General features: G+C 42.5%; 1 protein-coding gene across 1 annotated transcript in view; it reads left to right on the forward strand.

Annotated features, from left to right (window-relative positions):
- Positions 1-692: 692 nt before the first annotated feature.
- The window catches only part of Prep (prolyl endopeptidase), a 118,102-nt gene continuing 104,103 nt past the window's right edge, over positions 693-14,691 (forward strand). Inside the window, exons 1-2 of the mRNA XM_005330129.5 lie at positions 693-974; positions 6,054-6,128. Coding sequence (XP_005330186.2) covers positions 930-974; positions 6,054-6,128 — 120 coding nt within the window. The 5' untranslated portion in view covers positions 693-929. The remainder of the gene's footprint in view (positions 975-6,053; positions 6,129-14,691) is intronic.

Genomic DNA, 14,691 nt, shown 5'->3' on the forward strand with positions numbered 1-14,691 from the left:
ACCTTCACTAGCTCAAAGATGAAGAAATGTAACTATTAAAATTTCAAGGGTTTGAGTGAAGCATCGTGTTTACTGTTTTTCTCTCACAAGGGTAGCAGTAGGTGCTCAACATGTATAAACAGGAGCCAAGGGAAGGAACCAGCAGAAGGAGTAAAATATCCTAGATCATATGCAACCCCGCCACCTTGGTCCCTTCTCAATCAGTAGATTTCAAATAGGGGCTCATCCATTGCCCTGAGAACAACTCAAAGAACCTCCAAAATCTCGATGCGGAACCAGCCGTTGTCCACCAGGGGTGCTGGGGTGGAGGGAGTTTCTTCCACGCTTATCACGATCTTTACTTCTTCCTTCCAAGTCCAGAATCGCAGGCAATGGAAATTAGGCCACCGCAGGAGCAGAGGAAAAGAAAGTCTCCCTTCCCCAACCCTCCTCGGCCCGGAAAAAGGGCGGCTGGATAAGATGAGGCAATCCATCAATAGGCAAAGCCTGAGTTTCCTTCCAGAGCGCTGCCGCGGCAGAGCGGGGCGCGGAGGCCCGGCGGATAGGCGGGCGGGCGGCCGGCGCGGGCGCGGCGCGTACCCGGCGTGCTCCTCCGTGCGCCCGGGCGGCGCGGCCGTGGCCGGCGCTCCTGCAGAGGGAGCTGTGCGCCAGACTTGGCGCCCGCACGGCGAGTTCTCTCCCTCTTGCCGCCGTTTAGGCCCGCCCGGCGGGGAGGGGCTCCCGGCCTCGCCGACAGCTGCTTCCTGCTAGGCTCACATCCTCGCACCGCGCCGCCAGAGTGGTCGAGAGCGCGCTGTCCCAGAGCCGTCCGTCCGCCGCCACCGCCCGGCCGCAGCCCCGCGCCCCTGAGTCGCCCCGCGGCCAGCCCAGCCCTCTCGCGTCCGCTCCGGGAACCCGCGCCCTCCACGTATTCCTGCCCGTCCCCGGCCATGCTGTCCTTCCAGTACCCCGACGTGTACCGCGACGAGACCGTGGTGAGTACCCCTGCCGAGTCCACCGGGCTCCGGACCGCCGGTGCCCGCCCCGCCTGGCCGACCGCCGCCTGCGGCTCATCTCCCTGCAGCCCCTAGCCCCTGCGTCCCTCCCCTCCCCCTCGGCCTTTGTTTGCAAGAAACGGGCCGGGGGCGCGGGGGCCCGGCTGGCGGTCGCTGATGGTCTGCTGGCGGTCTGCTGGCGGCCGAGTCCGTGGTCAGCACCGCTTCCTAAAATCAATGGGGTCAAGGGCAGACGCCCGGCTAGGAAGGGGCGCCTTAAGGGACTAGGAAGACAGAAGGTGTCATTGCTTTTTGACTAGAGAAGCCTCTTAAATATGGTGGTAGGAGAAAGTGTACGCCGGTGTGTGCATGTGTGTTCGTGTGAGATGATGTAAGATTTAAAAACAGAAGCAAACTTTTAAAACTTAGAATTTTGAAGTCCTTGGAGTTGAAGCTCATTCATTCTGTTTTAAGTCTGCCCAGTCCTGAGCGGAGTGCTGGGCGTTGGTTGCCCGGGGCGCAAAGACCCAGACAGAGTCATAGGGAAAGAAAAGCAGGGACCCGCTATTGTCACAGGGCTGGTGTAAGTTTTCTTACACAAGACAGGGAGTTGAGGGGTCATGGGGGATGGCCTTTTTCAAAGTAAGTTTTGCCTAGCGGGGAGTTAGTCATTTACCTAAGCTGCAGAAGAATTCGAGGTAATTATTGAGATCCAGGGAGTGAAATTCTGAGCAGACACCTCTATTCTGGTGTAAAATTAGTTTGGCATTTTAAGAGCTGGATTGAATCCAGACATTGTGGTCATGATTCTTGTACAGATAGCCAAATTTCTCAGGTCACTTAAAATAGAATTAGAAAAATATTTTTGTATGATACACTTCTCATTTTTTTTTTTTTTGTTTACTTTGACCTGATTTGTGCCAGAAAATTTGTACTCTAAAGCACATCTCACATTGGGGTAAAGGGTGCCAAGGCATTAAAGGACATATTGTTGTAAGTGAAGACTTCCAAGTGTATCTCATTCCCACTGGCCATCTGGGAACCATGTCTCTTAAGTCTGTTCAGCTGTTCACTTAGTAAATTTACCCTAACAGCCCAAGAAGTTCTTTCCCTGAGTCCCAAAGGTTTGTTTCCTTTGTATATGGGAGTAAAACCATACTGCTAGAATGGGAAAGAGGACAGATTGCTAATTCTGTTTTTTTCATTCACTAGCTAGGTGACTTTTTTCAGATATACCTGTTACAGGCTTATTTTTTCACATATATGGACCATTAAGACTGACCTTAGGGCTTACTTGTTTCTGCAGTAATACAATTTTAGATTTGTTTTGTTTTTTAGGGTGGTTGCATCTTGCTTAGTTCTCCGCTATTCTGTGTAGCAAAATCCTATAGTTGGTTTTTCTGTGTTCAACAGTTTCTGAAAGGGTTAATTAGGGATTTTATAAGAACATTTAAAAGATTATAAACAACTTGGAAGGTTATACTCTGAATTTTAATATTCTCTATAGTTTCTTCTCACCAAAGAACTCTTAATAACTAAGTCTAGTGGCTGAGGGAACACAGCTGGGGTCCAGCCTAGATCCTCTTCACTTAGTGTACTTACACTATCCCTGGCAGCCTGCATGGGCTGCCTTTTTCCTGAATCAGGGTTCTAGTCACTAAGCCCTAGGATTGACTTATGCATTTGACTTGGAACATGGGTTCGTTTCTCACCAGCACTAGAGATGGCTATAGCTCTCTTTCTCACTTGAGCATCTTTCAGCCACATGCTTCGCAGTTTCCTGCTGAACTATGGATTAGAGCATGAAACACTTTTGGTGGATTTCTGCCTTCTTGGGTAAAAATTTGGAAACCATGACACTTCCTGTGCAGTTCTATGACCTTTTTCCATCAGTGTTTGTCAGGATATTCAGTGTTGCTCACACCATGATGGAAGAGTACTGGAAGGAGAACACAAAAGAGAATGGAGCTGATTTCCATCAGAAGGAGGAAATAATAGGTGAATTGAGATTGGGAGTTAACCAGTTGGATAGGGAGGAAGGACATTCCTGAAGTTGAGACTAAAATAAAGATAGTTATGGAGGCCTGGTTGGTTGTAGAATTGCATTTGTTTGTAGTATTAGGAAGGCCATTGTGACTAGGCCATTCATTTATGGGTAAGCTTGAATGAGGCTGGGAAGAGGAGCAGGACCAGGTTTAATAGGTTCTTCCAGCAGAGTGTGTCTATATTTTATCCTGAAAGCAGCGGGCCAGCTGTTGTTCAGTATAGATAAAACATGGAACAGGGTTACCTAACACAGTGCCTTCTCAGGCCTCTGTTTTAAAACCTCTTGAGGGGCTGGGGATGTGGCTCAAGCGGCAGCTCGCCTGGCATACGTGCAGCCGGGGTTCAATCCTCAGCACCACATATGAACAAAGATGTTGTGTCCGCTGAAAACTAGAAAAATAAATAAATATTTTTTAAAAAAATAAATAAATAAAACCTCTTGAGGAGGTGAGGAATGGTTTGCAAACTTACAATCAGATGGAAGAACCAGACATATTATATGATTTGCATTCAAGGAATGTGTCTGTGAGACCACCCCAATTGTAGGGTATGGTCTTATAAAAAAAAAAAAAAACTAGGGTGGTGTGTGGGCCACAGCTTCTGGAATTGACTGTGGGATCGCGCTGAAAATTTCTTGTCCTCGTTAAAATGTCTTTTCAATGACCAACCTCAGTCTGCTTTAGATGACAGAGCCAGGTCTGGGAAGATATGGCTGTTTCTTTAGTGGTAGATGCCATTCAGTAGATAGCTTGGTATACCATACACAGGATTCTGATTCCCAGTCTAGCTGTGCACCTGCCTTTTCCCACCACACCCTGCTCATTTGCTGAATGATACAGCAGGATCTTAGATCCATAGGCTTTGTAGTTAGCTGTGGGTGGGTTGCAGTCCTACTTGTTAACCCTCAGACCTTTGTTAATTGCTTTAGTTCTCTCCAGCTTCAGGTTCCTCATCTGGCAGATGACTTCACAGTGAGGATCAAATGAAGTAATGTGGGTGAAATCTATGGCACAAATTTAACTCATAATCTCCAATATAAACAGTAAATCTGTTGGCCTTCACTCTTATTAACCTCTCTGAATTGCATTTCATAATCTGTGAAATAAGAATGTCCACAACCCTCTTCCAGAGTTGTGGATATTCAGTGAATATTTATTACTTTGAGTCTAGCATTTGGCAATCAGTACCTTCTCTTAGTCATATAGTTAACATGATTTCTAGTTAATCTTTTCTACCTTTTTTTTTGTAAAAAGTTAAGTTCCTGGGTATGCCTTAGGACATTTTTTTAGTATCTGATCTCTATCTAATCTTAATCTTAATCCCAGGTCTGGCACAGATCTTGCATACTGGGTTGGAGATCCTTTACAACTTTCAAAAATTTTTTTGATTTCATATTTCCAAGGAAAAGAGAATTGTTATTTTAAGCCTGTTTTATAACCAAGGTGTGTAAAATATAAGACTTGCAGATGAGATGAAAAGCTTTCATTCCGTGGTGACAGCTAAACTCCAAAGAGGTAAAATTGAAAATTGGTAATTTTATGAAGACCCATCAGGAGAGATTTTAGTCAGGTTTTACATTCCTTGCTCTTGACAGTCAGTTGTATAGTGAGAATAGTTCCAGCATGTTCTGCTTCATCTGTCCCTTTCCTCGGGAGTTCTCTCACCTGCATCAGTTAGACAGATGCAGAAAGCCTGGTGCTGTAGGCCATGGAGGTTGTTCTCACCTGGCAGTGGTTATGCTGGAACTTTAGCCAGGGCGAAAAATGGCATTCAGATGTTACTTTTCTAGGATACTTTGCTAGAAGGAGTGACCCTTACCTTTTGATATTTTCAAACAAAGCAAGAGATATTAAAAACTCAATCCAAGACAGAGGTAACCTTGCCAATAACCTTGTGCAGAAAGCCTTGACTGGAAGACTCGCATTGGTTACGGGCTTGATTGGAAAGACTTTGTCATTGTGGCTTCAGTGGATTGGATTAATCTTGATAGTTTGAGGGGGAGAGGTTTTCTTTTGAATAAGTTCTTTAGGCATCATGATCTGGAGAGTGGTGACAAATTGGCCCAGTTGTTCCTTCCAGCTCCCTTAACTAATCCCTGAGGCCAGGCCCTGGAATTTGTGCAGTCAGAAGCTTCCCAGATGGGATGGCTCCCCTCTGGCAGGCTCTACTTATGCAAAGCAGCCCCTCACCCCACCTTGGTAGTGGGGATGGAGTCCAGTGGCACTCTACTGCTGAGCTACATCTGCAGGCCTTTATATTTTGAGACAGGTTGTCTAAATGGCCTTGAATTTGTAATCCTCCTGCTTTAGCCCTCTGAGTCCCTGGATTTACAGGCCATACTGCCCACCCAGCTTACCCAAAGCAATTTTATTTCTTCATATACCAGGATAGTTTAAATGGTTATGCTTTCATGTCTTGCTGTAAGTGAACAAAGGCATTTTGTAATAGTGTATAACAAGAAGAAGGCTTCAGTTTAAAAAGTCTTCATTGCACGTAAACCACCATTTTTAGCCGGTGACAATCATTCTGCCACGTATTAGTGACTTCCTTTTTGGTACTTGAGACTTAAAAACAAAACTGACCATATGCTGTATTGTAGGGAGACTTTCTGATCACAGGCAACGCTTAGCAGGAGCAGGAAAACAAGCACGTGTGGTGGCTTCTTCTCAGAGTGCCCTCCTCATGTGCCCACAGTATTGTGTCCTGTGCTTTGCCCCTGACTGCACATTTTCGAGTTTCTTTAGCACAGCAGCAGGCCTTTGTTTTGTGTTGTTCAGTCAGAGCAGTTTCCCATTCTGACCTTTCATCTTTCTTCCCTCTGCAGCTAAAATGTTCTTTTCACAAAGAGTGGCTTGACACCTTTGAGAACCTGCCAATTTTGGTTCATGTGGTAATTTGGGCAGACATGTTGCCAGTGAGCCAATTAGTTAGTATTTTTTGTCCCTTTCCTATTTCTCCATCACATTGAGAAAATACTAATTTTAATTGGGTTTAGGCCCTAATTATCTAACAGCTCCATATTGTCTTTTGCAGGTACAGGATTATCATGGGCATAAAATTTGTGACCCTTATGCTTGGCTTGAAGACCCAGACAGCGAACAAACCAAGGTAATTTCGGCTCATAATTAAAGATAAGCAGGCTTAGTAGTCAGCCTAGACTGCAGTTGTCAGTCTTTCTAGCCTCTCTCTCCTGTCTGTTTTTTCTGCCACAGGATGGTGTGTGTGCCTGGTGGTACTACCACTTTTTGTCAGATGATTCATGGGGAAAATGACCAAAGTTTGTATAGTCTTCAGGGGAAAGTAAAGTAACTTATTAGTTTGTCATGACACTAATGAACCAAGTATTTGAAATGAAAGGATTAGGAAGGAAGGAAGGAAATGGATTTTCACTGAAGAAAGATGATCTGAAGAAAAAATTGCCTAATGCATTTTTTTTTCCCTAAGGAGAGAAAGTCTTACATATTGAACAAATGCTGTTTTGCAAGCTGAATGCTGAGCTTAGGCTACCTTTTGATTTTAACACAACAAACAAGAACTAAATTAAAATATATGAACATTCTTATATTTTATAAAGGTAATGTGGTGGAGGGGAGAATTTCTCTTTTTTTTTTTTTTGTTATAAAAACAATGCATTCTGTTCTTTTGGAGAAAAGGATATTATTCCAAGGAATCATCTAAAGTTTCATTTCATTAACAAAGCTGCCCCTAATTGCTATGTCCTCTGGATAGTTTTTTCCTGTCTTTGAATGAAGGTCATTATTTATACATACTTTAAGTGGTTAATTAAGCTTGCTTGCGAGGAGGAATGATGTTTCTCAAATTCACCTCAAGATCTTGGACTCTTATTTTTGACCATAGTACATATTAACTCAGTGCATGAGAACATGTGTACTATTTCTGATGCACTCACCATTCCAGAAGTTGGAACTTGTTTACAGTCCCAGAATACATTTAAAAAAAAACGATAAAAAGAAAAATGTCAAAGCTCTCTGGGCAATTTCCAGTCCAGCCTCCAAAACCCTGTTCCTTAGCTCCTCCTCATCATGTGGACCTTTGCCATCACACATACTAATGTTTCCTGAAGAACTGAGGTCATATTCCCAGGTTCAGATTCACAAAGCCATTTGGATTTTCCAGAAAGCATCCTCTCCTGATGTGTGCCTGGTTAATGGAATCAGGACCTCCCTTCTTTGACAAGGAAAGGCGTGTGTGAGAGAGGGGTGCCAGGCAGGGACATGGTGATGGATGGCAGAGGAGAAAGTGGAGGCAGGAGGAGATCATTCTTACTGGAGTAAAGCCCTTGGCCATCTCTCCCTTCTTTCTTCTATGCCACCCTGGCTTGCCTGCTTTCCTTTCTACCATCCTCACCTTTCTTTGCAACTGGAGTCTCTTCTCCTTGCTTTTCTATGGAAGCCCTGACAGCTTTCCTTATCCTTTATTCCTGAAGTCGGTATACTACCATCTCCAGATTTTCTAATGGTCGTTACTTTATTCTATAACCATACATTCTCTTCCTTTTCTAATTCCTTCAAGAAAGACAGAGGTCTTGTGGGTAAGAGTGGTTGACATTTGTGTTTTCATTTTTCTTCAAAGAGGCCTTGGGTTTTAGGTGAATGGGTAGAAATTCCAAGGTGAGAAACAGAGGAGTGTCTTTGGGAGTAGGGAAGGCTCTGGCTCTGCAGTTAAGACCAGGGGTAGAGGTAAACAGGTGTGGGTTGTTGCCTCAACTGTCACCTACAGGTGACCTTGACCACCTGCATTGGACTAAGCTGAGACCAAGGGATTGAGGCTGGGAGTGGAGAGTTGCAGGCAGTTGTGTAACTGTAATGGATAGAAAGCACCAGGGAAGAACATGAACTTCCCAAGTATCCCTGGTAGACCTGTCCCCAAGGACATGATGATATCTTTGCCTGAAGCCTGAGGTACACCCTGGAGTTTGCCAGCCTTTTTTAGTGATTGATCAATTCAGCCACAGCGGACTTTGTTCTTCATTGAAGATGTACACTTTGGTGTTCCTTAGTTGGTAGTAGCTGGTCCCATGGATGACAAGCTACTTACTAATGCCAAGCTTCCAATTAGTGGATGAAGCTGCTCATCAGTGAACTCATTAATGTCAAGCTTCCAATTAGCAAGCTTGCAGTCAGCCCTTGATAGAAGCTAATGACATTGAAGTATATGCTATTAATTTTGTGGTATACATTTATAGGATGCTTACTGTGTGCCAGATAATTTCTCGAGAGTTTTATGCACCCTGTCTCATTTAATTCTCTAACTCTTGAGTAGATCTTTTTTATTTTTTCCATTTTATGGATGCAGAAATTGAGGTACTAAGTGATTGAGTTGCCCATGGTCACTTATCTAGTGTGTTCCTAGATAGCTCAGGTGATTATCAAGTTTGTGTTAAATTCAAAGTAGGGAGACTTGAGGCTATAATAGCTTGGGATGCAGTCTGTAGGACTTTATTCATGTCCATGCTTGCCATGGGACTTTGTGAGCTTTCATGCCCGGACCCTGGACCATCCCCCATACCCACAGTAACCTGTGTGACAGCATGCCATAGGTGTCAGGGTGGGCAGCCCATGCCATCTCACTGCCTGTTAAATACACACCTCTCTTACTCCTCTAAACAGGCTTGTTATTGATATGGGCTAGTGTGTCATTTGGAATTGAAAGGGTTAAATTTTGTTCTCAGATCAAAAGGATAGTAGGGTGTATTTTTCTTTTCTTTTTTTTGTGGTGAGGTGGTAGGGAATGAACCCAGGCCCCCCCCCCATGCTAAGCAGGGGTCTATCTGAACAACACCCTCAGCCCCCATGGTGTTTTTTTTTAATGAACAGAAAAGCAGCAGGAACATTTTCTGCTGGTGGTCATAAGCATACCCACAGGGTGCATTGGCCATGCCTTGGTGTGAAGAGAATGTTAACATCACCTCCAAAACAAAGGCTGCTTGTTACATTTTTCAATAAAAACCTGTCAGAAGTGGGAAACATTTGTAGCTGTTTTATACTGAGATCTGAAATGCTATCAGTCAATCTTTGATTCAATCGTGTATTTAGTCTAGGTTACCTAATTTTGACAGTGCCTGGCATGTAAGGCTTTATTCTTTATAAAAGAATCTTGGGACAAACTGGTATCTTGGAATATTTTTTAAAAACAGGGATAGGAGGGGGTTGAATCTGGGTGAATCCTTTCAAGCTGCCGGTGCCCGTATAACCCTGTTTTGTAGCAGATATTTCAGATTGCAAATCGCAAACCACTCGATTGATTCTATGAAGCAGATTCAACTCTGACAGGAAAACTTAACAGAAATGTTTTTAAAGAGGAAACAGTAGACCAGTACTGCCTAACAGATAGATAATGCATATGTAATTTAATTTATTGTAACCACATGTAAAAAGTAAGGAATGAAATTAGTTTTATTTTGTACAGTATATCCAAATCATTCCTCTTTTTTTGCCAATGTTGGGGCTTGACCCCAGGCCCTTGTGTGTACTAGGCAAGTGCTGTACCACCAAACTACATTCCCAGCCCTCCGAATTATTCCTACATGTAATCAGTATAAAATATTAAGATGTTTTTACAATCTTTTTTTAAAAACTGATTTTTTAGATTCCACTGTGTAATTGACACATCGCATCATTTCAGCCATATTTCAGTGCTCAGGAGCCACAGGGGGCTAGTGCCTACCATATTGGACAATGAAGACATGCACTCTTTTTTGTAAGAGTATGTGTAAAAAATATAAATAAAAATGAGCAGATTAAAAACCATCAGATTTTGTCACAGGAATTCAAGAGCAATTTAATATTAATAGAAAATTGTATAAAGCTTTATAATTATACTAATTGATATTAAAAAAAACTTAAAATTCTGGGGCTGGGGATGTGGCTCAAGCGGTAGCACGCTCGCCTGGCATACGTGCGGCCCGGTTTCAATCCCCAGCACCACATACAAAAAAAACAAAGATGTTGTGTCCGCTGATAACTAAAAAAAATAAATAAATATTAAAATTTTCTCTCTCTCTCCCTCTCTCACTCTCTTTAAAAAAAAACAAAACTTAAAATTCAAAGCTAAAAGTGGGATTCAACTGCTTGAACAAGATTACACTAAGGCAGAATGTTCTCTGTCATTATTTTTATATGTCCTGCCATGCTTTAACCAATGAAATAAAACATGAATCAAAATATGGTGGAAGAGAAAACAACATTATCATTAATTGCAGATTATATATTCATGCATTGGGAAAACCTAAGGGAAATAACCGAAAATTTATCAAAATTAGTTCAATAAAGCAACTCTGTACAAAGTAAACATAAAATCGGTAGTACATACCATCAATAATGAAAAAAGAATCCATTTGATAATAAGAAAAAGCAAATATGAATAACAAAAAGCAAATACCTGAGGATAAAAAGGAGAGCAAGCCTACTGGGACGGTAGTAATGTCACTGTCAGGAAAGGGAAGTTCTGGGGATGTGGATGAAGGTCAGTGGTAGAGCGTTTGCCCTGCATGCTCAAGGCTGTAGATTTGTTTCCCAGCATTAAAGAAAACAAACAAGAAACAAAACAAAAATAGAGAAATTGTTGGGGAGATCTGGAAAAGGGCAAGTTTGTGGCTTCATTGGTTATAGGGAAAAACTGAAATAATCATTTCCCAATGAGGGAAGTGATTGCACATAATAGAATATATTTTCTTAATGAGCTGGTATGAATTTGTTAACTCACTGAGCTATCGAGATTGCCCAGTAACATGAAAAAGTGGCTATGGTAGAACACTGAGAGAAGGATGCAAGGTCACAGTGCTCCAAATGACTACGACGACTTAAAATACCTTTGTGAAAACTATTCTAGGAGACTCTGTAGGAAATACAAACCAAACATCAAAAGTAAGATAAAGGCAAAACTCAGGCTTCAAACCTTTTTAGACATTGAAGTGTGCTATGCTCTTGAAATGTATAAACCATAGTGAAATCTCAGTGGTATGAATGGGACATCAGGTAACCATGGAAATTTTCAGTATGACGTGTGAGGGAGGCAGTTTGCAGCCATTACAGTGATTCAAAGCCAAGATGGGCAGGCTTCAAAGACCCGTGCTTCCCATTCCATGGGCATTTCCAGCTTATCCTCTGCAGCTTCTAGAAGTTTGCAGCAGTTTTGGTGTACCCCAAAGTTTTTATAATTTGAGCCTACAGTCTAGTAATAAGAAGGATCCATTCCCTCCCTGTTGAGGGCCATTGCCCAGCCAGACTGCGGCACCTCCCATTTCCCACTGAAATTCATCTGCATATAGTTGACTTCCTAATCTTCACCTTCCTGATTTCCCTCTAGTATGTGTACTTACTTTTCATTTCAAACAAAACCACAAACTCCAAACCCCACACTTTGAGCCCTACTCAACTTTTTTCTCCCTCAGTTGGTCTCCTGGCCCCTTTGTGTATGACCAGTTCAGGTCCTATTTTATCATGAGCCATCTCCATCTCCCTCTCTCTCTTTCTGCTACTAACAAGCCCCTCTCCGTGGCAACACCTTTACCTTTGTTACACTTCTTTGTAACATCTCCCATCAGTATACAGAAAGGTCCTCAACTCAGAGGTTCTGTTAACAATTTTTGGCTTGACTGGTGTGAAGGCAGTGCTCATTCAATGGAAGTCATACTTGGAACTTTGAATGTTGATCTTTTCCTGAGCTAGCAATGTGCAGTATGATTGATCCTCTCCTGTAATACTGGTAGCAGCAGCAAGCCCTGGCCTCCAGCCAGCCACCAGGAGTAAAAGTGAATTGCTGAAATTCTACAATGTGTTGTGTTGCTACACGGTGCTGTATTTTATCCTTATGGGTTTCTCAGTACATAATGCTACTCCAGGTTGAGGAGCTTACGAAAACCATTCTCTCTGAGATCAGTGATGGCCCAGTTGCCAAGTCCTGTGACTTTGAAAAATCAGTATCATGTCTAGGAGGAGCTGGGCAGGCTTGTATACTGGCAAGGGACCTGTCCTTCCACTTGCCCTGCATTGTGGTCTTTGGAGTTTGTTCCCATTGCTTTCATCATCTGGGCAGAATCTTAGATCACTGGGGAAATATTGTATTAATATTTATTCTTCCTGGCCTCTTCACCCACATGCTACCAGGCAGTTCACATTACATATACCCTTTGCTCCCTTCCTGATAGTGATTAAATTCTTGCCTTTTCCTTCTCTGACTTGGCTTTGCAATCACAAAAGATCCATGGTCCAGATAGAGAAGCCATGTCGTCATAACCTTAGTCTCCCTATTCTACACTACGTTATTTTGGCTTTATCCTCTTAACTGAATATTCCAGGAGTTTACTGAGTAACTGAAGGAGATATATAGATAAAGGAGACATTCACACCTTACAAGGTATAGCCACTTTACTTATAATTAACTGTCAAGTCAAAATTTTACTGAGACTGTCCTGGGGCTTGGGAACACTAGTTAACCAAATGTACACTATCAGCTGCTTATATCTGAAGACTAATTTTTCCACACTTGAGTACTACCCTGGACAAAATGAGAATAATGACAGTACATTTCCTTTGTGGATCCTGAGAGAACTCTTAACAGGAACAAACACCAGGAACAACAAAAGTTTTGTATGTAGTCATTCCTTCTAAAACAATAAAATAAAATTTCCATTTGTTTCAGAGGGGATGAAAGGAAGACACACTTTAGATCTTATAGTACATTATATGCTCTCCCTTCCCACGAACAGTTAGAGGCAGCCCTATATCTGCTGGGAAGGGACTCTTAGAAGCAGTCTTACAGGGTAGAAAACCTGGAAATTCCCTCTCCTCTTCCCTTGTACCAGAGCTGTTTCTTTAGCAGGAAAGATCTAGATCTTAAAGGATTTCTGATCATCTCAACCTATTGAAGCATCCTAGCATTTCAATGTAGATATTTTATAATGTCACAGAGATCAGTGGAGAACAGAGTTTAGGGGGGTTAACCTGCCTTCCATGGTGCCCTTCTTCTGAAATCAGTTTTTTGTTTTTTGCTTGCTTTTGTGTTTGTTCTTTAAGTTTAATCCTGGGAGGGCTGTAGCAGGAGTTTGTGTTCCTCTCCGGTTTTAGTCTGGCCCAAGTTCACCTGGATCTAGTGCTTTCCCTAGAGTGGGTGCAGAGCCAAACTCTGAAAGAATAATAGTATGGACCCATGTGAGCAGGATTTCCTCTGTTGTTGCCTGTCCCTGTCAGGCCACAGCATTGTCAGACTGACCAAGAACAAGTAAGCAAGAAGCTCACTCCTGAAACTTTCAGTACCTTGAAGGCTAGTTAAATGTTTCTAAGCCAGAAGGCAGCCGTGAAGGCTGAATATTGGAGCTGAAGGATATTGGGAATCTCAGGTATGAAGAAACTCGTTTTGGTTAACTTTGTTCCTTGAAGACTTTGTGGATCATTCCTCTATCCTGTGATGTCCAGTGCTTCTACGTGGAAGATGGAATATCTGTCATTTGGGACCAGAAGTCAGAAGACACACACTTTGGTCTTCTGTTTTCTTCTGTGGCCAGGAAGTTACCAAATGGGGATTCATTTTCTTTGTCTATTAATAAAATCATATATATTCACTTAGCTGCAAGGTGTAATGACACCCAAGTGAGAATGGTTGTAGAAGTCTTTTTCACATGCCAGTGAAGAGGGTGCTGTTTGGCACTGTTGCTTAAACCCTTTGGAATGCAGATGGTCCGATTCTGCTCCCTTAGTTGTTTAGTTGGACTATTGAACTTCATAGCCTCATCTCTTTATTTCATCCAGAAACGCAGCCCAATTTCCTTTTGAATTCTGTGTTTTTCACAAAAAAGATGCATTCTTGACATTAACTTTTGAATGGAGCTGTGACTTTTAAGTGTGGTTTCATTGTTCTGAGCGTAGTGATTAAACTAGGCAAAGACCACCTTAAAGCAATTTGATCAGATCTCTTTTAATTAGTACCTTGTGAATCCCACCCATAAAGCTAGCCTGCGAAACGCCCTTTCACCCATTCATTAATGTTTCACATAAGGACCTGGATTGATACTTGCTACCGTGTGTCATCTCTTCTTTAGTGCAGGCAGGAAATGCTTCCAGCAAATATATTACCACCCATTATCTCAATCTTCAAGACTTCTTATGTCTCAAATGTCTCATTACTTCTCACGGGGATGTTTAGCCTCATTAGTCTATAAACATACTTCCCATAAGTCCACACTTGAAATATGTACTTAGGATACAAATTCCTTTTAATTTCTGGCTGGGATAATTGTCAAAGGTATGAGGAAGTTGCTGATACTAGGTCATGCTTTTCTTCTAAGCACTAACTTTTTCTTTTCTTTTTCTACCTCCTTTCTTTTTGCTTTCTCTAACCGTGTTTTCAATGCAAGCAGTGGAGTCCAATTCTGGCCAAGTTATGGAAATAGGAGGCTTATGATAAGGATATGAGGACAGTTGTAGGGATGGACTGAAGGCCAGGCTTGAGCAACTAGATCCTAGGGCAGGAATTCTCACTCTTCATCCAATGCTGCTAATGCATTGATGATTTTCACTGATTCAATACCCTTTTCAAGTGACTGCATCCCCAGAGAGGAAGTCTTGATTGGCCAAACTCTGGATGTGTACATGTCCCTCCACACGGCATCAGTCAGAGGAGGTTTTTGTAGAAGCTCCTGGAGTGGCAGGAA

This window comes from Ictidomys tridecemlineatus, chromosome 8 (genome assembly GCF_052094955.1).
Source record: "Ictidomys tridecemlineatus isolate mIctTri1 chromosome 8, mIctTri1.hap1, whole genome shotgun sequence".
NCBI classification, from domain to species: Eukaryota; Metazoa; Chordata; class Mammalia; order Rodentia; family Sciuridae; genus Ictidomys; species Ictidomys tridecemlineatus.